Source organism: Sarcophilus harrisii, chromosome 5 (assembly GCF_902635505.1).
Source record: "Sarcophilus harrisii chromosome 5, mSarHar1.11, whole genome shotgun sequence".
Classification (NCBI taxonomy): Eukaryota; Metazoa; Chordata; class Mammalia; order Dasyuromorphia; family Dasyuridae; genus Sarcophilus; species Sarcophilus harrisii.
Window position 1 is genome coordinate 190427198 of NC_045430.1, and position 23050 is coordinate 190450247.

Genomic DNA, 23050 nt, shown 5'->3' on the forward strand with positions numbered 1-23050 from the left:
AGAAAGTTATTTGTAGGTTTACAGGATGAGATGCAGTCTATGAGAAGTAAAGCTTGACAGTATTGAATGTCTATTGCTGGCTTCATTTTAATCTGAAAGTGAGAGGTTGTTCATTTAGTTATAAATAAACTGAAAAAGTTGGAAGGAGGGGAATTGTACCTAGTTTATAGGAAGAAGCATGGTTTGCTTTATTGAAGATTGTGGCTACCTCTTTTGTGAGAAAATGGAAGAAGAGTGCTGTAAGGAATTATTCTGAGAAGTTTGGAGGGGTAGCATCAAGGGAGAGGTCCAAAACTGACCTTAATTTTCTTAGTGTAAAAGAAAGCAAAATTACCTACTATAAATTCAGAGGGTGAGAGAATAGTATAGGACTTGGGGGGGGGGGGGAACTTTGTTACATTGGAGATTAAAATGGAATAACAGCAATTTTGCAGGCTTCTATTTAAATAGAATCTTATTCTGTATGGTAAAGAAAATGCTTATTAAAATCTCTTATACTTCTTTGTAGGTTGTTACTGGACTTCTTCGAAGAGTAGATGAGGTAAGCATTTAGAACTTCTAGGTTCTAAATTTTGAATTTTTCTCCTACCTTTTCTTCTTCCTTTCTTGTTATTTCCTTTCCTTCTATCTTCTATCTGCTTCCATGAAAGAACTTCGTAGAATGGATCTCTTTGATTTGAGGGAGAAAAGGACTCAGGAAGTATTGACTTCTCTTTAACAAGGCATTTTCATTAACTCAAAGTTAACTATTCTACATACAAGTCCATCAAGGGCTATTCCAGCAACTTGTACCCACTGTTGCTCTTTACCACATAATCTTCCTCCTTTTCCCTCCCCTACCCTCACCTCCAGCAGGAAAAAAATTTGTTTAGAGAATCTTTTCTATAGAGAGTCTTTATTTCTGTGCCCATCATTTTATAGTATTTAATGCATTTTGGTGCCCTTGCCATCTTCCTTATCTCATTAGCACCTCATTTCTGTTTACCTCGATTGGGAATTCCCCATTATAACCACATTGATTACAAAAATCAAAGGCACTCGGAGAGATTTTTCCTGCTTCCTGAATAAATTTGAAATCCTCTCTAAGTGGTAGTATAGGGGAGGTGAAAATAGAAGTGAGAAAAATATCAGGAAATTTCTTGGTCTGGGTTCCTAGCAATCCCATAGAGAATCTCTCTTGCCAGACTAGCAGTTGAAAAATGTAACAAAACTGAAAGAAAAAATAAATTTACTGAGGGAGATTACCTTCGTTAAAAGTACTCCCTTCCTAGCATACAGATTTGGTACTCTTAGAATAAACAACCAATAACCAGTATTCTTCAGCTTTTAATTGGACCAGGGGAAATCTAATTACTAGGAGTAATTGGAGGTTCAACTGTGATTTGGTTGATCAGCAGCTTTCTGGAAAGCCTTTTTAATCATATAGTATATTTCTAAAATGGTGTCTTTTCTGCCTCCTCAAAAGCTAACTTAATTCCTTTGGTAGGTTGAATTCAATTGAGTCACATTGTAAATACTCTAGGTTCCCTTGGTCTAAGGTTATTGACCCAAAGACAACTCATGGGTCATATAAGTTGTTTTAACCCATTAGAGTATTTCAGACTAATTACTTGAGAATACCTCATTGATTCTATCCCTCTGTTTCTTATTAGTCTATTTCCATCAAGTCTGTATGGTCATGGCCGTATTCATTTAACAAAGCTCTTTACTAACTTGTGGACACTAGTGGTTTCTCCAAAGTCTTTCTGTCAAATTCTAAGTCATTATTGTGATTGCCTGCTTTGGAGAAGTGCCCAATTACTGGTACCTGAGTGCCATATCGAGAAATGGTGACTGGACATAATTAACACAACTATGCTCTTTGATCAACCTGATTTTTTCCTATTCTTTCCTTCCTTCCTCCCCTCCCCCCACCCCACCTCTACAGGTTACCTTCAGCAAGATTCCCATAGGATTTATCCCATTGGGACAGACCTGCAGTTTGAGCCATACTCTCTTCCCTGAAAGTGGAAACAAAGTCCAGTAGGTTGTATATGTGGGGATTTAATATTAATGAGTGTGAAGAAATGGAAGAATTCACATCTATGATGTAGCTTGTGTCAGTATTTTGTAAGCTTGTAGTCACACATGAAAAATATAGAAACAATTTGTTATGTGAAAGAAAATTATAATGATGAAACAATATACTAAAATTTCTGGGTTATTGCTAAGGCAGTTATGGGGGGTTATGAGAAATTATATCCCTAATGGCATATATTATTAAGTAGAAAAGGAAGGGGCTAATAAGCTTGAATATTCACTTAAGAATAAACCCAAAATAAAAAAGAAGAAGAAAAAAAGAGGAAATACTGAAAATTAAAGGGAAAATTGGTAAAATAGAAGCCAAAAAGACTATAGAAATGATAAACTAACGTTAAATCACAAGTGATAAAGGTGATAGATTCATAATTGTTAAGAAAGAGGATATTGTAGGGAAGATAGGTATTGAGGCCAGATCTGGATAGGATAAATGAGCAAATGGCCTGTCAAACAGCATATGTTAGCAACACTTCTGGTGCCCATCAGTAGAATTTGGAGTTGGAATTGTTTTTTCTTTTGTTTAGTTTTCAGTGGTCCTTTCTAAGTCCCATTGTCAAAAATAGTATCTACTTGTAAATAAGATAAGGCCAGGATACTGAGAGTAGCCACTGCTTGAATTCTGTTTTGTTCTCATTCATGTAACTCTATAAAGAAATGAATGTAAAACTTTGTATTCCCTTTCAGGAGTAACTTCAGTAGGTTTCATCAGTGTGTTCAACAACAAACAAAAAAAAAAAAAACAAATGTAGTTCTAGCACCTAAAATATCATCATAAACATAATTTTTAAAATAACTTTTTATCAAGTGAAATATCTTAAAGTAAGAATGAAGAAACTTTTCTGTCCCTCTTCTGTTCGCTCAAAAAAAAAAAAAGTTTTATAAACTTAAAGAGGTGCTATGGGGCTTTCTTGGTTGTTAGTGCCTCTCTTTATAGTTCAGAACTATTTTCTACTTTTCAGGATTTTTTTAAAGTTTATTTTAGTGGGTTACAAAGTACTAGGTCATTTAATGCTTCTCAATATATATTAGCATTCTAACCTCTAGGTGCTTTCATCTATCTAGTACCTCGATATTTGACAGGTAAACAAACACAAATCACACCTTTCATTAAAACTCCCCTGGTGATCTGGTGTATTAAACCAGGTAGCATTTTTCTCATCTCCAAACACCCTGAAACCAGGGTTAGATGCAAGAGACGAGTTAAATTAAATGTGCTTGTTCTATTCAGATAAGATTTTCAGAGAGGCAGATGAAAAACATTGAACTGATAAGTTTTATTTATCTGATATAAGCCTTCTGTGGTTTGGGTCTTGATTGCTTTTGAGGTCTCTTTTCTTTCTTTCAGTATTGATCAGTTGACCTGCTTTAGGCAACATTTCCTTGCTAATGTAATTTAGGAAACCTAGAAGGCAGAACCTTTCCCTTGAAAGGAAAATATGTTTTTGGAATTTTATACCTATTCCCTTATCCTTATTCCTCATAGCCCAAGGCTACTCTTTCTCAGGCTAAAGGACAAACTCCAGTTTTTAGGCTTGCCTTATCCCATAATTAAAATATTACTGTTCCTTTTGCAATCTTTTAAAATTAAATTAAAATGAATTTGTAAGTATGCCCCAAGGCTCTTAGGTAATCAAGTCAGCCAAGCTTAGGTTCAGAATTTTTGCAGCCTCTGGTAATATGGCTAGTGCCTAAGGCTATTTAAAAAGAGCAAGATATTGCTTTTTTGCACTGCTGTCAAGATTTGTTAAATTGTAATTACTTAGAGAAAAAAGAATCTTGAATGTCGGGGGTTGTTCAGGTAAATGAGTTGAGGATCCTATTATAAAAATCCATTCTGGTATTAATACTAAAGTGTGGTGATATGCTGAAGTGTTACTTTTCAATGCTTAGGACAGTTGCTGAACAATGATACTTTTAAGGCCACGAAATTGATTGACTTCTGTGCTTCACTTTAAAAAGCAATTTGGAAATGACATGCCTGAGTTTTAAAAGACACAGCAGTGTTCCACATTAAGGTGAAGATCAATGAAGATCATTCTTTTCATCAAAAACTGCTAAGCACTTAAATCTACAGTAGTGTTCCTAAGGTTTTGCTTAAGGTGAACAAAAATTTTTATGGCCTTCAGTGTTTCTAGTTAGTTTCTTTTTGAGATGAACATAATTGAAGTGACTATATATTTCCTCTTTCCTCAAGTGTTAACCTCATACTTTAAGTGCTGTGTTTTCAAAGGATAAGTAATTTTTGCCTCTGGAAGACAAGAGAAGTGATCTTCCAGACTGCTTTCTTCTTTTTCTATTTTGGGAGAGCTACAAGTAGCCCTTATAGGTTGGATGGCTGGGGGATAAGAAGCTTAGGTTTATAGTTTACCCCATGCCTACTAGCTGTGTGGCCCTTCTAAGCCAGTTTCCTCATCTATCTCATCATTATCTAGTACTGTAATATTGTAATAAAACTCCATAGCCTCATAGTGTTGGCATGAAGAATAGCAATAATATACACAAAATACCGTGTATAAATTATCTAAGTGCCTTAAAGTTGGAGCTATTATTAGCTATTATTTGGGAGACTTGTTTATCTCTCAAATATAAACAAGAGGTAAAGTGAGTTTTCTCTTAAATTTTAACTGTTCACATAGATATGTTTTTGAGGCCTTTTCTTAACCCTTGCTTTCCTCAACCACTTCTTTTCTTCCTTGATAACATTCTTCTCTCTAGGTTTTCAGGACACTGCTGCCTCCTGGATGTCCTTTTCCGCTCCTTTTCTGTCTACTTTGTTGGCTCCCTCTCTAGACCATACCTTCTAACCTTAGGTATCCCTCAGGATTCTATCCTGAGCCCACTTCTCTGTTTCCTGTAGACTACTTCACTTGATGATCTCATCTCCTATCTACTTCATTACCATCTCCATGTTGATCATTATCCCATCTCCCTATCCTGCCCTAATCTTTCTGCTTACCTTTAGTCTCACATCTCCAGTTGCCTTTTAGACAACTTGAACTGGTTGTTCAATAGACATCATAAGCTCAACAGGACCGAAGGACTAAATAACCACACAGTGACTGTCCACTAGAGTTCTTAAATGAGTGCTGCTTAATTATTATCTTACCTGTAGCTTGTAGAGTGATTTTCAGCATATAGCACATTTGCACTTGAAATGGCAATAACCTCTAAAGGGAAATATAGAGATCTTATAGAACATAATGTCCTGAGAGTCCATGTTTGATTTTGTGGAGGAAATTTTTTCACCTCTCAGTATTTCTTATATTCATGCTCTCTGACTCTTAAGGTGATGTTTTTATTTAGTGGCTTGAATGTCTTAATAAAAAATTAAACTTATTATTGTTAGTTATTATAAATTTTTTTGGCTTCATTCCTGGATTGTCAATTGCTAATAAATTCACTCGCCAGTAGTTTTTATTCTTTTGTTCATATCAGGTCTTTCTGTTATATTTGTATTCTGGTATCAGAATACATATCCTATCCAAAAGTCTTAGTTTTAGGCTATTAAAGTTAATTAAATAGCTATTGTAATAGCTGTTTAAGCTATTTCTTAAGCCAGTGTTTCGGACACTCTATAGAAATTTTCTTTTGAGTGTTTAAATATTAGGAGGGATATACAATCCCTGTTATTTCCTGCTGTCTCCTACTCTGCCCCCTCCTCCCACCATCAACACACTAATTTAACTTTTGCAGAGAGTGGTAGAGGTGCATTAGGAAACTTGTATTCAAAATCTGTCTTTCAGACCCTAACTGGTTTGTGAGCATGAGCACCCTCAGCTTTCACACCTGTAAAATGGGTAGAATAATATAGTAGCTGCTTCACAAAACTAATGACAGGAAAGTAGTTTGCACATCTTAAAGTTCTATATAAATGTTCATTGTTGTATCCACTGACTTTCTTTTAGGCACATTACAGATGCCACACTGGCCATTGTGAAAGGAGAAACGATTCCACTTGATGTACTGCAGATCAAGGTAGGCAAAGCCATGGAATTTCTGCTGAGAAGTTACTTGCTATAACCAGGTTTCTTTTTGTATTCTTTTTCCTTCAGTAAAGTTCCCTTTTAAAAAATTAGTGACAGGAGGGTTTAGTGTGTGTAGACATTGATAAATTCCATTGTCTTGTTCCTAATTGTTATAATTACTCTGATATTTGGAGCTGACTGTTTACACATTGAAGATGGACATATCTTTCCTTATGTATAAAAGGAGTGATCTGTGCTGAAGTAAGTGCTCAAAGCCTTTTAAAATCTATTCCAAGATGATAGATAAGATTAAAACATACTTGTAAAATGTTGCTAGTTACAAAGCAAGCGAGTTAGGATCTGCTCTCAGGCACTTTATGTGGCTCTTTTTTTTTTTTTTTTTTGCCTGGTTGAAATGGTACAGATTGGTTAAACCTTTTTTCTCTGTTCCTTTTTCTGCCATTACCCCAGTTGAGCCTATATGTTTTTTATTTATGACTGCTCTGTGCTCCAGTAGAGAAAGTGCCTGGAGGCCAAAGGTAGTTTGTTTGGCATTGCAACCAATAGAAAGCATTCTTTTTGACTACATATCATCTCAACATCTTCTCTTTTGTTTTTCTTTTTTGTTTCAACTGTTCTTATTTTGTGAGTTGATTAAACCATTGGTTTATAATGGTTTTAAGGCCAAGGCAGTCGAGAACATCCACAAATCAGTTCTTAGATCCTCAGAAAATGTGGCATTCCAAACAACTTTGGTTTCTTTTGTACCTAGCTAAAATAAATTTTGTCTGCCTTCCTAGACCAATTTCTTTGTGAATTAGGAAAATAAATTATTTATTCCTCATTCTACCTGTGGCCTCCTTCTTCCTGTGCCATCCTTCCACCATATAATTATATCCATATAGTCCTATTTAAATTCTAGTTAAGCACATAGTTAAGAATTCCCTGGAAGGTATTGCACTTGAGTAGAAAACATTTTTTTCCTATCAGGTCAATACTATGATATCTGATATGAGTAGAATCCCTGCTAAATGACACAGTGGATAGAGCAGTGGACCTGGAATCAGGGATACCTGAGTTCAGATGCTCCCTCATATACCTGCCTTGGTTTCTCTGTAAAATAGGAATTTTATCTGTAAATAGGAATGTTTATCTGTAAAATAGGAATAATAATAGCTTCTTTCTCTTAGCATCGTAATGATCAAAGAAGTTAATATTTTTAAAGTACTTTGCAAACCATAAAAACACTATGAAAATATTAACCATCATTAATATTATTATTGTTCCTGAAATGTGCATGGAACTATACTGGTTCTCTTCTTTCTAATGTCCCATTTTGAAGCTTTTAGGATATATCCACAAAGAACTGTTTTTGTGTTTTGTCTTTATGTCCCTAATTATTTTCGTTGCGTCTTAGACGTACTCAGTATTTAACATGAATGAGTGAATGGGATATGTAGGATAAAATGAGAAGGGACATTGTTTCCCTATCTATCTTATATTCCTTCCTTTTTTCCTCACCAATTTAAGTGCTGTTCCCTAAAGTAGGGTAACCTGTATGAGACCATAGCCTTCAACTGTGGTAAATTTCTTAGTGATTAGTGATCTTGGTGATTAATTCCATAGATCAGTGTTCCATCTAAAACCAAAGGAACTGATTTCTGTTCTCTTCCTAACACTGTTCACTTACATTCCTCATTAAGCCTCCAGGCCAGGTTCACTTAAGGAGTTAATCAATAGGTGAAGTTTTATTGTCATTGTTCAATTATTTAAGTTGTGTTTGACTCTAGGTCCCAATTTGGGGTTTTTCTTGGCAAAGATACTGGAAAAAGATACTGTCATTTCCTTTTCCAGTTTATTTTACAGATGAGGAACTGAGGCAAACATGGCTTTGTATCTTGTCCAGAGTTGCACAGCTAGGAAATATCTGAAGTCAGATTTCAACTCAGGTCTTCCTCACTCCAAGGCCCAGTGCTCTATCCACTTCCCCACCTAAGTGCTTCTTAACAGGTGAAGTGTCCCTATTTAATTCATTTAAATTCTTTGAAAGTAGAGATCTTCCCTTGCTGGATCCTCTGGTTGCCCTGAGGGACTATAAAGATGAATAAAATGTGATTTATGCTCAGGAGAAAATTTCAGATTTGAAGGGAATAAAACAAGTACTGTGTCCAGTATCTCTACCATTTGAAAAATGATTTCCTAGGGGAAATTCTCTTTCTTAATCTAGGTTAAGTCTTTCAAGACCACTTGCACTCAGAATTTCATCTCTCAGAGTATCCTCTACTTCAGCCACAGGTTCCCACATAACCATTTAGAAAGCTCACCTCCTCCATATCAGGGATATGTTAGTCTTCAGCCAAAAAAAGTGCTTTTTCAACTGAGAATTTCAGAGGTGTCTTCTCATCTTTGTACTTCAGTCAACGTTTCATTCCTTCTCCACCATTTTCTATGGTCTAATGTTGAAAAATGTTTAGCTTCATTAACAAAGACAGTCTGGAAGCAATTTGCAAAATACTTTTGGAGGAATTTGGACAGGCTCTCTTCTTGATCTCTCCTTAATAAAGAGTAGTTGTATTATTGTTCCCCATATAAATCCACAAGTGGACTTGTGGATTAGCAAATCATACCTCTGAGTAGCATTCACTTACTGTTAAATAATAGCTAAAGTGAATCTATTTCTTAGCCTGGCACCTGTCAGTTTTCTTACATAATTGTTTGTACAGACTGACTGGCTTTTTACTGCTAAGCTTTCCCAGAAGAGATTCAAGCCTTTTTTCTTTAGAATTACTGATGAATAAGTAATTAATGTACCTTAGGTACCTTAACCCTTAAGGATCTGAATCTTGGGGGAAAAGTGTTTTCAAATACTATCCCTAACTATATAGCTAATACTATAGTGTATGTGTCCATTTACTCAATTTTAGCAGTAGCTCTTTGAGAACTTAGATTTTCATCAGTTTCTTCAGTATTTGATTTTTATATTTCCTATAAGTACATTCTGATACCAAGTCCTGTCACTACTCCCTTCACAGTATTTAACACCTAATTTTCTGGACTGTTGCAGTAGCCTTTTGGTTTTTCTTTCTTGTCTCTCCCCCATCAAGTCCATCTTCTGCCATTTAGCTACCAAAGCTATTTTTTGAAGGACAGCTCTGACTATGAACTCCCACCTCCATCCCACCTCCAGGACCAAAAACATAAGCTCCTGTTGGATTTGCAAAGTGTTTATAACCTGACCCCTTTCTATCTTTCGAGAGTCTTTGCTTGTGTTCCCTATCATGTATTCTTTCTTTGATCCAGTGTTACTGATTTCACAGGACACTCTGTATTCCATGCCCAGGCATTTTCACTGGTTATCCCTCATATCTGGAATTCTTTTCAGCTTTACCTTCTGGCTTTTCTAGGTTCTTTCAGGTTCTAGTAAAAATCCCACCTTCTACTTCTCACATTTGTTTCATCATTCACAGCTGACATCTCTTCCATTGATGTGGTTCAAAATTGCTTTGGCCAAAAAAACTCATCACCGGGTCATCAGTCTTTTGGTGATATGCTTTTCAAGAATTAGCTAGTTGAGTTCTCAGAGAGTAGACACACAGACCATCCCCAAATCCAAATTCCAACTTGGGGTAAGCAAGCACTGCTATAACTTAAGCTTCACCATCATACCTTCAAGAACTCAGAGCCATCTATTTTCCCATCATGAGGAAACAGCAAATTAAGCCTTTAGTCAAAGAAAAAGAGCTCATCCTCCTTCTGTCTATAGCATTCTGAGCTAGCCATCCTTCATACAATTAACTATTACCTTTCTTGATCTTCACACTTGATTAGAGGTGTACATCATATAACATAGAAAGGACAAAAACCCTTTTCAGATCAAAATCTATCAGGAATTATGGATACCCTCTCCCCAAAAAGATATTCTAAGAATTTGGAAATATAGTAAACCACAAGTGTACCACCAACAATAATTGGAATGGGACTTCCTGAGATACTCTGTTGCGCCATTGTTCTGGTCCTATTAAATTCCTGGACTGATGAAGATGGCAGCCTCCAATCAACTTTGTCTCAGACAAGGGAAAAGAAACTATGATAAACTCAACTCCTAAGTTGTATTCAAACCATTTTTGCTTAATTGTCCAAAGGAAGAAACGTGATGCCTGGGTTCCAGTGGTCAAAGATTGGCCCTTTTTTCAAAGTATAACTGAGCAGCTGTTTCAAGGGATATGCAGAGCAGCAATCTAGTTTGATTACAATTTTTAAAGAATTTTTATCTTTGTTATGGTTAAAAAGAATCAAGAATACTATGTACTTATAAGCATGTAGAAAAATTTTATTGTGACTAATAAGAAAATATATTTTATATGTCTTCACATGTATAATGGGTATCATATTTCCTTCTTAATGGGCAGTGAAGGGCTAGAGGGAGGGACACTATTTATAACTCAAAAAATACTGTTAAAAAGTTTTAAATTATGTTTGTAAAATTGCATTTGGTGGAATCATTAACCTTCTGTTTTTACTTAACTTCCAGGGAGAAAAGGAACAGCCTGTGTTTGCATTATCTGGCCTTCGATGGGGATCCTTCAGAGATGCAGGAGTCAAAGTTAGCAAGTAATGTCATATTATTTTTACAAATATGGAATTTTTATCCCCTTATATACTTCTTGTTGGGATTTTCATTGATATGATTATAGTTTTTAAAAAATATTCTATTCATTTAGGGTTTTAGAGATATAATACTTCATTTCATGACTTTTTTTCATGTTGTTTGGCAGATTTCTCAGTTGTTGGGTTTTTTTTTAATTATGGGGAAGAGGTTATTTTTGTGGAGGCTGGCCATTCTTAATGCAAAGAGGATTAGGAGAGTTTTACACTGGGTTGATAGTGTTTGAGGAAGGCAATAGATTCATTGTTTAAATACAAGTTTTCTGAGGATGAGAGTATCTAAATGAGGGACCATGATCATGTTTTTATGGCCTGGCTGGCACAAGGGAAGCGCTTCATAAGTCACCCATCAGTGTGGGAGGACTTCTTCAAAAGGAGTACTCCTTTTATTGCATTGAGAAAGCAAAGGATCCCCACCTGAAGGATAAGGAAAGAGGAAATTGTTTGGTCATATAATAGCATATCATAAAAATAAACTGGGAGTATTGCTGATCTCTCAAGGAAAATGAATTCATTTCTGGAGATCTATCATCAGGTTCTATGAACTATTGCAGTGAGTCAATAAACATTTACTTAAGTATCTGCTTTGTGCTCAATTCTGGAGGAGATAAAAACATAGCTAAGATGTGGCCAACCCTCATACTGCTTATTGTGTAGTAGGGGAGATAGAACTCAAACAAAAAGAATTACACAATATTGAATGAAAGTGCAAAACAGAGTGGTATAAGAGGTCCTACCAGACGGTGGCGTTAGGGATCAGATAATCAGGAAAGTCTTCATGGAAAAAGTGTTTGAACTGGGCTTTGAATGAATGTTTTTCAAGAAACAAAAATTCCAAGCCTAAGAGAACATTAGGAAAGACATGAAAGTGGGAGAGTGTTTTCAGGAAAAAGAGTATTCTGATTTTGTTGAATTAGTCATAGGGATAATATGAGATAATGTGGGAAAATGAAGATGCATGCCAAAATATCAAGGGTCTTAAAACCAGGTACACAAATATGAATTTTATTCTATCTGCAATAGGGATCTGCTGAAGATTGTATTTTTTTATTCTTCATTTAAAATGAATTCAAAAAAGGAATATTTACCTTAATAAAGCAGAACAGAAAAAAGAGGGTTATATCTGAAACTAAGAATCATCACATATAGCTTGCTGTTTAAGTTTATGATAATTCAAAATCATTTCCAAAATAGTCTGTATTTCCTTAGAAAATTTGTTTTTTAATGTATTTTTTTAAAAAAAATTTTGGTAATTCTTTCCTTTTTTAAAAAAAATATCTTTAGCTCTCCTCTCCTCTCTTCCTACCCACCAATCTCTCTCTTAAAAAAAAAAAAAAAAGAGAGAGAGAGAAAGAAAAAAACATTATCCATATAACATTGAATGCAAATATACATATTTGTGCATGCTAAGATACACACACTCTCTCTCTCTCTCTCTCTCTCTCTCTCTCTCTCTCTCTCTCTCTCTCTCTCTCCCCCTCCCCCCTAAACCCAGAATAAATCTTCCCATTTTCAGGAGGTATGGGTTTATACTTCATCATAAGTCTTCCAGTATCGGGTGATTACAATTACCAGAGTTATCATAACTCTTTCATATTTGTTGTTACTGTATGAATTGTCTTGGTCTGCTGACTTTCATGGGCATAAGTTCATACTCATTTTCCCAGATATTTTTCAGCCATTCCTTTTGTCATTTCTTATGATACAATAACATTGACAGTAGTGACATAGCCAAATTTTTTTTTAAATGGTCTTTTAATCCTGAGCTTTCTATTTACAGTATAATTTCATTGAATAAAATGTAAACATCTTCCTGTTTTTCCTCTTTATATATTATTACCAACTCACTTTGCTTCTGTTTATCTTTGTAATTACATGTTCTTTTCTGATCATCTCTCTTTCTTATTTTGTTAAGAATTTTCTCCCTCCTCTACTCATAGTTGTAAAACATCTCCTTTTGTCATCTAATTTTTAATTTATCCATTTGTCAATGTATTGTAGCTTAACATAGTTGTCTAAAGTGAGTATTCTTGTGTGTGTCACAGACTTTTTTGGCAATCAGTTTATCAGCCTCTGAACCCCTTCTCAGAATAATGTTTTTGAAATGCATAAAATAAAATACATAAGAATAAAAATGAAATGAATTATGTTGAAACATAAGTACCAAATACATTTTTAAAACAAATTCACAAATCCCAGGATTAGAATTCCAAATTTAGACTTATTTCTTCTGCAGCTTTCTTTTTACCTCTCCCTCTTCCCCCCCCTTTCCCCCCCAGTAATTTTTGTTTATATATAGAGTTCTCACTGTAGTAGTTAATGTTTCTGGCTTTATCAAACACTCTCCTACTATATTTGATTGCTTCCAGATGTTGACAATCTGATCTCTTTCAGTGGTCGGCTTTTGTTTTTTTTAACGAAGACTAAATCTCTTGATGATTATATCTTAATAATATAGCTTGAGATCTGGTATTGCTAAGTTCTCCCCTGTTGAGATTGGGAAGGCAACCCCAAAGTTTGAGGTCATAGGCCTATATTGAGATGCGTCTCAAAAGAATTTACAGGCTTGAACCCATTTCCTGGTGAATTACAAGAGGACTAAATTTCAAGAGAATTTAGCGGAGTGGAGAGAGAGAGAGAGAGAGAGAGAGAGAGAGAGAGAGAGAGAGAGAGAGAGAGGGAGGGGGGGGAGGGGGGAGGGAGAGAGAGGGAGAGAGGGAGAGACGGAGAGATGGTTGTCTCAGAAATTTGGTTCTCACTGACCAACAGATTATTGCTTTTATCTCAGGAGTTTGGTCTGAAGGACTATCCTAAGGCCAGAAGCTATTTACATTCAGCAGTGAATTGAGGAATGGTCTATTCAGAATCAGATTGTTGTTCTTAGATTGGGAATGTGGGAAGTCCCTGAGGCAGACTCCAAAGCCAAAAGATTTAGGATTACTGACTTACTGTTAGAACAGAAGCCCACTCCCCCTAAAATTAGGGGACTTCAAAATCATTGCTGTCTCCCCTAGAAGCTATATTACATCACCACCTTCTAATTCGAAGACTGAATCCTAGAGTTGATTCCTCATCACAAAGAGATTGAAGGAATCTTTTCTTCAAACCAACAACTTGGTGCATAACAGTCTTTCCTTTTGAGACAAAAAAAAAAGCATGACCCAAGAAGACAATAGTCCTAAGTGTGTGCAGTGAATTGTTCCATAACAAAATTCAATTTACATATACACGTGACAGACTCCTTTGAATTTACACCCAGCCTTTGGAGAATGGACAGTTCCTCTGAGCTACTGAGACACTTGCCCAAACTAAAAAACAGTATTTAATCCTTATACATCTTGGTGCTTCATCCCAGTTCTTCCTAAAAGGCCATCTTCCCAGGACACTTAGATAGTTTTTTAGAGTCAACTAGATTGTTCCTTCCCCAAGGTTCATAGTATCTTAGTCTCTTTATTGAGAACTCACTCAATCTTACCAAAGGAAAATGAGAGAACTCTTAGGGATTAAACTGTTCAAAGGGAAATGGGAGCCTTAAATTCTCACAATCCAAGACACCCAGGTGGCTCACTAATTCTTGGCAAAGGGAAAGTCCTCTTGATGAGGTTTTAGTGGCAGAGAGTTGTGGTAGGAGAATCCCCTTTTGATCAGAGGTGCAGGTCCTTTGTGACAGAATTCATGAACCCAAAATTTTAAGTGGCAAAAATGGAAGTTTATTGTTGAATGAAACGAAATATCAGCTTTGCTAGGACTTCCTAGTGGCAAAGTCCTATTAGGGAAATGGAAGCTGGCACTGAGAAGAGAATGCCTTCACAGTGGACAGGAGTCCTGGCAGCTATGCCAAGAGGCAAAGCATCCTACTTTGGACATTCTGCAAAGAATGAGTGAGCAGAAACACATTTTATGAGCAGATCTTGCCAGGGGATTGGGGGCAGTTTGAGCTGATCAGACCAAGATCTCCCAATTGAATGAAATTACTGGAGGAGTGATTTGCTTTAAAAAAAAAGGCCCAGCCTGAAGGAGGGATAAAAAAAAGGGAAACCACATCCCACGAAGAGGCAAAGGAAACTTATCATATCTGAGGGAATTTAGAGAGGGGAAGGAACATTGTGTGAATCTTACTCTCATCAGAGTTGGCTCAAAGAAAAAATAATTGACATTTGTTTTAGAGAAAATTCTCTCTTGCCTCATTAAAAAAGGGGGAGAGGAAAATGGAAAAGAAAAAGAGTTATAAGGGAAGGAAGGGGAAAAGATTCAAAGGGGGGGAAGGAAGGATTCTAAAGAGGGTAAGCATCATGATACAAGTGGAGTACATAAGTTCAAAAAGGGGAAAGAGGGTTGGGGGAGGCAAGAAAAAGTAAAAAAGGCCCAGCCTGAGAAACACCTCTCTCTCAGACTACGGAGCCTGGGAAACCAGGAATCTCCCTTCTTTTATAGATCAAAAAGGGGACACAATTTCAGAGTGATAATTTTACAGATTAAAGGGAACATGGTTTCACCCCCCCCCCCCCCCCCCATCACTCTTATGGACTTGAACCACTTTGTGTGACTCAGGAATGATGAGGGGTCACCATTTAATAAAAAACTGGAGAGATGTCTAGGAACAAAACAAAAGTTTATTATAAGTTCTTGCAAGAAGCAGGCATCCCTCCCATGGAGCAAGAAACCAAAAGGAGCACCTTTTGGGACAGGTTTTACACTTTAAATCATCCCTAACACAAATACCCCTCCCACCACTGACCATCATCGTCATTGGCTGAGGATCTTACATTCTAAACGAGGGAACTATCCAAGAGATTGAACTTGGCCAATAAATACATAGTTGCCCATATTTGATCGAAGAAGGGAGAAAATGATGTCATGGTAGGATAGCAGGAAGGGGGCTTAGGTGTGCCCTTGAGTTAATGCTCAAAGACCTTCAGGCCTACTCCAACTCTGAAGTAGATGAAGCCTTACTCGATTTTCACAACTGTCTTGAGAGATCTCACCTCATCTTGTTCACTCTTAAAATCTATCCTTCCCTCACCAGTTTCTTTCCCTACCTGGGTTGTGCGCTTACCTGACTGGTTTCAAACTTTTCTCAGCTGGCTTATCTTTGCTAGCCCCCTTCCATTTTTGCTTTCTCTGAGTGTCTCTCTGGGAATTTACCTGATTGGAGCAGGAATTCTTGAGCCAAGTCTAAGGATCATTGGAGAACTATCCAGAGAGCAGCTGCCCAAGGATTCAGTATAGGAGAGACCCCTCACGAACAGGAAATATCCCAGAATGAGCCCCCCAAACTCTGTGTGACAGTGATCCTTATCCAAATTAAAATCTCAAGATAAAAAGAAAAAAAAGTTTTATTATGCTCTCTTGAGAAAGGCCAACTCCCAACAGACAAGGCTAGTAGAGAGTACAAAGCACAAACTGCAAAACACAAGATTAAATAAACCCTAAATTCAGAAGCCTTCCTCTCCCCCCCACACACACCCTTTTCTCCCATTGTCTGGGAGAGTCCAGGCTTGTATTATGAATGAGGAAATCTATCCCACAAACAAAACCATACTAGTAAATAACAAGCTCTTAATTTAAATTTTCCTAGTGAACTGCTATACTAGCAGATATTCTTGAATGAAAGAATTGTTACCTGAATTCCCACAGCCATCATCACTTTTAAAAGAAGTACTTAAATGCTAATTTAAGAGGTGGGAGTTGGGGGAAGGCGGGAAACTGAGGGGGAAATGTTCATCTTAGATAATCAAACAAAATTAACTCTTGCAAAGACTCAAGTCACAATTAGGACATGGTTCGAGGCCACATTGCCATGAGAAGTCTTCACTCAGTTTATCCCATTCTGGAGGCTTTTTGAGAAATATCTGAGATCGTGCAGGTGCCAAAATGCATTAATCACTAATGGGAGTGCAGACCGCTCAGCACTGATAGAAATGTCCTCCAGACTTGGCTGGGAATGCAGCCATCTTCTGTCTAGTGACAGCTGCCTGGTGCTTTAGCATGCTGCTTGATGTCCAGTTTAACATCTTAAATGGGACTAGCCACTGCCTGAAGTGCCCTGATTGTGCCATGGAAAGAAGCAAGGGAACAGAAGTGTTCCCTAATCTGATAGAGAACTGCATAGTAGCAAGTCACAGCTGCCTCCACCCACCAAAATCATCATTTCCTCTACAACACATCAGGACTTGCACAGAGAGTGGGCGGGGCCATTCTTTCTCCAATCATGTATATTAATAGAGTATAGCCCAATTACTATTTAGCCTCATGTACTTGAGACCTCAGTGCATTAACTCAAACTTCAGCCCATTACATCATACGAAGATATTACTGCCTTCTCCATCATAGTTCAGCGGATAGCACTTCTTTCTTCTCAGAGTTCTAGTGGTTCAGTTCACAATCTATCCAAACTTTTTTATTTTATCTCATTCTTGCCCTTGTCTTCTCATCATTCTTCCACAAGGAATTTCCCTCCTGGATTGACCTCTTATTATATAGAAATATCTGTTCTTGACTCATGCCAGTAAAAGAAATTTTTTTTTATACTGACACAGATTCATATTTCTGAGTCAGGTCTAGATATGTACTTGAGGGTACAAATATTTATTACATTTATGTTGTGGATGGTGCAGATAGGACTTTTGGAAATATTGCTCATCATATTGTCTAATCAGAATTTCATCTAAAACCTTTTCAGGTACTGGTATCTTGGACCATTAAAAACCAAAGCCGCTCACTTTTTTAGTACTCTTAAGGTAAGTAAAACATAAAACGTGGAAAATTACAATTAGAAGAACATTGCATTTTATATATTGTTTACATTTTTCATTTTGTTTGTAGTAGAAAAAGGAAATGGGAGTGAATGGGAAGAAGAACTGCATAAATACATCTCTACAACAGAAAATACATTCAATATGTCCACCTTAATAGTCTTTTGGCTGATAAGTTGCCTTCTTTCATACCTACCCATTTTCACTCCTGCCCTCATCTACCCTTCTAATATCACTTAACCTATTCATTTATTCCCTACAATTGAATAAACTATAAGCATGCTGTCTTATCTCTGTGTAGATATCTGTGTATCTGGAAAAATTTGTGGTGTATTATATATGTGTGAATCTGTCTGTGGGTATATATGCCTAGACAGGCTTGTTTGTGTTTAGATGTGTATCTCTGTATATTGTGAACAGATCTCAAGTTGGAATAGACATATATTATTAACATTATGTGTGAGCAAAAGGATAAGTGCGTTTGGTAGGTTGATATGTAAAAGGAAAGTCAAGATAACTAACTGGATTTTTAGAGTGTAAATATCGGTAGAAATAAGAGCTAGTCATAAAAGGCTTTATATTAGTGGCTTTTTAACCTGGGATCTGTGAACCTTTTAAAAAATATGCATTTTGATATATTTCATATCAATGAAACTATATTTCAATATAATTAGGGTTTTTTTTTTTTTTGATCCTATATATTTTATTTATGTATTTAAAAACACTCTGGAAAAGGATCTACAAATTTCAACGAAAGGTCCATGACACAAAAAAGAAGAAATTACACTATATAGAAAAAGTATGGCTAAGAAGCTATTTATATAAAGAAAGGAAAGAAAGTTTCAGGATTTAAGGCCACAAAGGGAAATGTGGAATATGAGATTCTGGTGGCAGTAAGTCACTTTCTCCTAATACTCAAGCAACTAGCTTGAATTCATCAGTTGTGGAGAAGGTGCCTACTTGCATTGGTGAAAGAAGCACCCTCCTCAGGAAGCTCCGTTACTCTCTAGCACTGAAATCACAGGTCTGGTTCCTAAACCTGAGACTGGAACAGTAGACATCCTTGCCTGGGACATCCTCCCATCTTGAACAAAGATAACTCTTTTAGGATCTCTTTTTTCTATTAGAGCATTTTATCACATGCCCATTTACAGGCTGCATATACGTACATACACACACACACACACACACACACACACACATATAAACACATAACTTGGCACTGCTGAGCTCAGAGTTCAAGGGGGAGGAAGAGCTAACTTGTGAGAGACAAATGAATCCAGAGGTGACCTAATTATATATTTGGAAGCAGAAAATAGTATCTTTGTCTTTCAGTTAAGTAATCCTTGATATAACTCAATCAAAACAAATTTTGTTTGTATTATCATGTGTATCTGTAATTTTTTATGGAACAAGTCACTCCACACACTCGGTACTATTAGCTTTGTCTTTTTCCTGACTCAAAAGGAACGACTGTCATGCACCAAGTTGTTGGTCTGAAAAGAGGATTCCTTCAATCTCTTTGTGATGAGGAATCATCTCTAGGATTCGGTCCTCAAATTACTTGCAGAGTCATACAGGGAAAAAAGGAGGCTATTGCCTCTCCAGTACATGGATATACAAGTCCTGGTTCACTGACCAACCTCTCCAGGAGCTGCATTACTAACATGTTTCAAATCTTCATCTTAATCTAGGAGTGGCCTCAGATACATCAGGCCTCCATCTCATATGTGGGGCCCACCGAGAGGCCCCCCAGTGAACCCGAGGAGAAACCTCCCAGGCCCGCTTTATACCGGAGGATATTCCGAAGGCTCGCATCATATTGGACACGTTCTCAGGAAGGTAAGGGAGGTTGTTTAGAGGATGGGGATACCCTTTCTCTGTTTAAAACTGGCCTCAAACAGCTCCAATTCATCATTTAGCATTTATTATATACCAGGCACAATATGGGTATAGGGGATGTAAACAGAGTGCAATAGGCCTCTCCCAAAGGTAAGTATAGAGACCTTATTCCAATTAGGAAGGACCTTCAAAGGTCATTTGGTTCATCCCCTACTTCCAGTTAGCAAGGCAGTATTCATTAAATGGTAGCATGCTAATCCCATAGGTGGCTGTTGTTTTGAGTCTGTGGCCAAGAATGCTACCTCCCCTTCCCCCTTTCCTTTGGCTGCTGCTCTTGGATGTCTCCTGCATGGATCCCCCTCAGTGCCTCCGACTCGCCCTCTCCTCTGTGTCTAAGTGAGGTGTGCAGTAGATACAGCAGACAGCCTGAGCAGGCAGAATGAAGTGGAGCTGAGCAACTGATGGCTCCAGTCATTTATTTTGCATTGGTAGTAGTGGAACACTAATGGAAATAATTGACCTTTGCCTAATGGATCCTCACAGCCGTCTCCCAGAAGGCAAAGCCAGAGGTCTGGAAAGAAGTGCAGCTGTCTACCCTTGAATTATCCATCACAACACGGAATAGTCAGCCTGACCTGCAGGTAAGAGGGTCATGTTGGAAATCAGTATTTTGTGTCCTTAAGTGAGACATCATAGGTCACTTGGTCTTTCTACAACTGATTGTTTCACTTTGTACAATGTAAACAGTGAAAGGAGAGAGATGGAAGGGTCAGAATGGAATCGGGGGAGAGGTCTGAAGGGAGCGATGACATACCACTGTGGGATGAGACAAGTGACACAGGGAATCATAGAATCATGGAACATGGAGTTTAACCTTTTTCACTTTCTAGGTAACAAAGGTGAGGCCCGATGATGAAAGGTTTTTTCTGGAACCTCTAACTAGGATTCAGATCATCTGATTTCCAGTTCATATTTCTTCCTACCACACTCATGTCATTGGGGAGGATGTTTGTTTTAAAGTTTCTTAGGCTCTAGTAAAGAATTCTGGCCCTGCATGTATTGGCTTAGAGCAGTCTTCAGCTTGTCTGCCCTCAAGGCCACTTTGACAGGGCACAAGGCCCTGTAGATTACCAGCCCCATTGATTCACTCTTGTCATTATAAATTTTAAGACACAATTTTATGTGATTTGCATTTTGACCCAGCACCAAAACCTAGGTTACATTCTTTAAAATCACTGATTTAGAGTTTCCATAATGATTGTTAAAGTGCCTTTTTTTTTTTTTTACATTGGTGAACTAATAGAAAAATATCCTGTCATTTGACATGATGAGTAATATTAAAAATCATAGAAGACCCACATGAAAAAAACCAGTGTAGTCACAAAAAGGTTACCAGTGTTACAAAAGTGGAAGAAAGTGGAAAATTTTCCTTTCTACCAAGATGTGCCACATAACCATTTAGAGGCTGTTTTCCTTTTTTAACCAGTACGTCTCCATCCACTCTGTTGACTTTATTTTTACCTATTTGCTGTTTGTAATCTATAAAGAAGGTGAGGTGTCATTATAGATCTAGACAGTATTTATTTGGAATAACTTGAATTTTAATTGTAATTTGAATCTCAAGTTAAAATCAGGCAGAGAAAGAAGAAAAAGAACCCCAAAGATGCAGAAGTAATGGCCATTCATCTAAGAAAAATTTATTAATCACAAAGATTTAAAAAAAAAAAAAAAATCAGTGCAGCTAAAGTTTTAAATATTTTCTTAGTTCTCTTTGTCACCATTCCCTTAGTCTCTCAGGCAGGGGATGATATCTGAGTTCTGCATTTGTCCCTGTTGGCATTTTGGAAGGTTTATAAATTACTATTGGTAATAGTTATCTTCTTAAACCGGATGTATAGTGACATAGTTTCAAAGCTGCTGGGTGGAGAGAATTCCCTGGTGATTCCAAATACTACCTTAGTTTTGTCATTCCTGGCCTGGCAGTTGTCAGTAGAGGCAGAGTTATTTCTACTTTAAGACCTACCATTTGGGGCAGCTGGGTGGTGCAGAGAATAGAGCACCAGTCCTGAAGTCAGGAGGACCTAAGTTCAAATCTGGTCTCAGATACTTAACACTTCCTAGTTGTGTGACTCTGGACACTTGATCCCAATTGCCTCGGGGGAGGGGGGGAGAAGACCTACCATTTCCGATTAGAGCCCTAGTTAGCCCCTTATAATCAGGCTGACCAAAGTAAGTAAGGCTGGTCCAGAAGAATCAAGAGTAGGAGTCTGATTATGTAGGAATACATCATGTTTTATAGGTTAGATGAACTCGAGATTAGATATTTTTGCATCAGAGAAGTAGAATTTATAGAAGTTGAGCAATAAAAGGGCAGTATTGTAAGCTGGTCTTTAAACCTGGAGATCTTGAGATCTATCCAATCTCTCCACCTCTCCCCCCCCCCTTCCTCTTACCCCTCTCTTCCTTTCCCCCCACTTTGTCTCTGTTTGCCCCCCCCCTCTATCTTTCTGTCTGTCCCCACCCCCACCCCCATCTCTGTCTGGCTGTCTCATCCAGATGGCTAAAGGAAAAAGTTCCAAGGAGACAGGGACTGCCCTGTGTAAACTTATCTTCCTTGCTCTCTAGCATCATGTTTTCCTCACATTCAACATTTACTACTAAAGCCTTATTGAATTGAATGGAACTATGAACAATCCAAGGATAACAGCCAGGCTAAATCCTATTAGCTGCAATGTTATATAAACACTAATAAGAGTTTTCTGAATTCTCTTTCTCAGGGCACAGAAGATTTCATGAACATTTGCATTGAACCAGATACTGTCAGTAAAAGTGACTTTATCACAATAGGGTAAGTACAGAAGAAAAGAGGCTGGTTTGGAGAATGATAAAAGTGAGATTTTTGACCCTTTGTTCTCCAAATTCACCAGTGGACTATCTGAGAGTTAAAAGAAAGAATCTAATGGGGTTTTTATTCTTCTGCTTGGATTTTAGTTTAGCTTGTCAGATTGGACTTTCATGCTCAGATCCACCTTGAGGAGATCATATATACTTCTTACCAGCTTCATTTTTTTTTTTAACTCACAAGGAAAGTGAAAGACTCTTTCCTTCCCCAGAATTTTAATTAACCAGCTATCAACCACTTGATAAATATCTGCTGTGTACCAGGGATTGTCTTAGGTGGCTACAAAACCAAAAGTGAGGCAAGTCCCTGCCTCTAGCCCCTTCCTGAGGCTTCCATTAGGAGAGATGCTATCAAACCGATAAAGGGAGCTTGGACAGGGGGAGAGGGGCAAGACACTAGTTGCTGAGCGTCAGAACAGGCTTGTGCCCAAGGAAACCCCCCCCGCCCTCCCCGCCAGACCTTGGATCACCAACCTTTCCCCAGGCCTCTGCTGCATAGCCCTGCAGGTCTTTAAGAACAGCTAGAGAGGCCACCATGTTCCTCCGCCGAGGCTTTCCCTGTCTCTTGGCCAGTTTTCGTTCAGTATTCCCTCTGCTGCCTGAAGAGGTCAAAAGCACCTTTATCCTAGCAGGGTCCCCATGGTTACTGTGATAGTCCCAACTCTCAGTGCAGTCTTCAGACTCAACACAATCTAGGGTTTAAATGTGTGGAAAATGTCTTTTGTTTTCTTAAATTGTCACTGAGGCCAGATAACGACGAAATCTCTCTGGTGATTAATCTCTCCTCCTGATCTGATGATTCCTTTATGTCAAGTTTCAGGTCCTTATAATGGATTTTTCTGT

General features: G+C 37.6%; 1 protein-coding gene across 6 annotated transcripts in view; it reads left to right on the plus strand.

Annotated features, from left to right (window-relative positions):
• The window catches only part of AGK (acylglycerol kinase), a 91318-nt gene that overhangs the window by 58029 nt on the left and 10239 nt on the right, over nucleotides 1-23050 (plus strand). For all 6 annotated transcript variants that reach the window (XM_012551082.3, XM_031939212.1, XM_031939214.1 and 3 more), the window contains 8 exons: nucleotides 509-541; nucleotides 1928-2022; nucleotides 5985-6054; nucleotides 10576-10655; nucleotides 17392-17449; nucleotides 19159-19306; nucleotides 19850-19947; nucleotides 22084-22154. In XM_012551082.3, the coding sequence (XP_012406536.1) occupies nucleotides 509-541; nucleotides 1928-2022; nucleotides 5985-6054; nucleotides 10576-10655; nucleotides 17392-17449; nucleotides 19159-19306; nucleotides 19850-19947; nucleotides 22084-22154 (653 nt within the window). The remainder of the gene's footprint in view (nucleotides 1-508; nucleotides 542-1927; nucleotides 2023-5984; nucleotides 6055-10575; nucleotides 10656-17391; nucleotides 17450-19158; nucleotides 19307-19849; nucleotides 19948-22083; nucleotides 22155-23050) is intronic.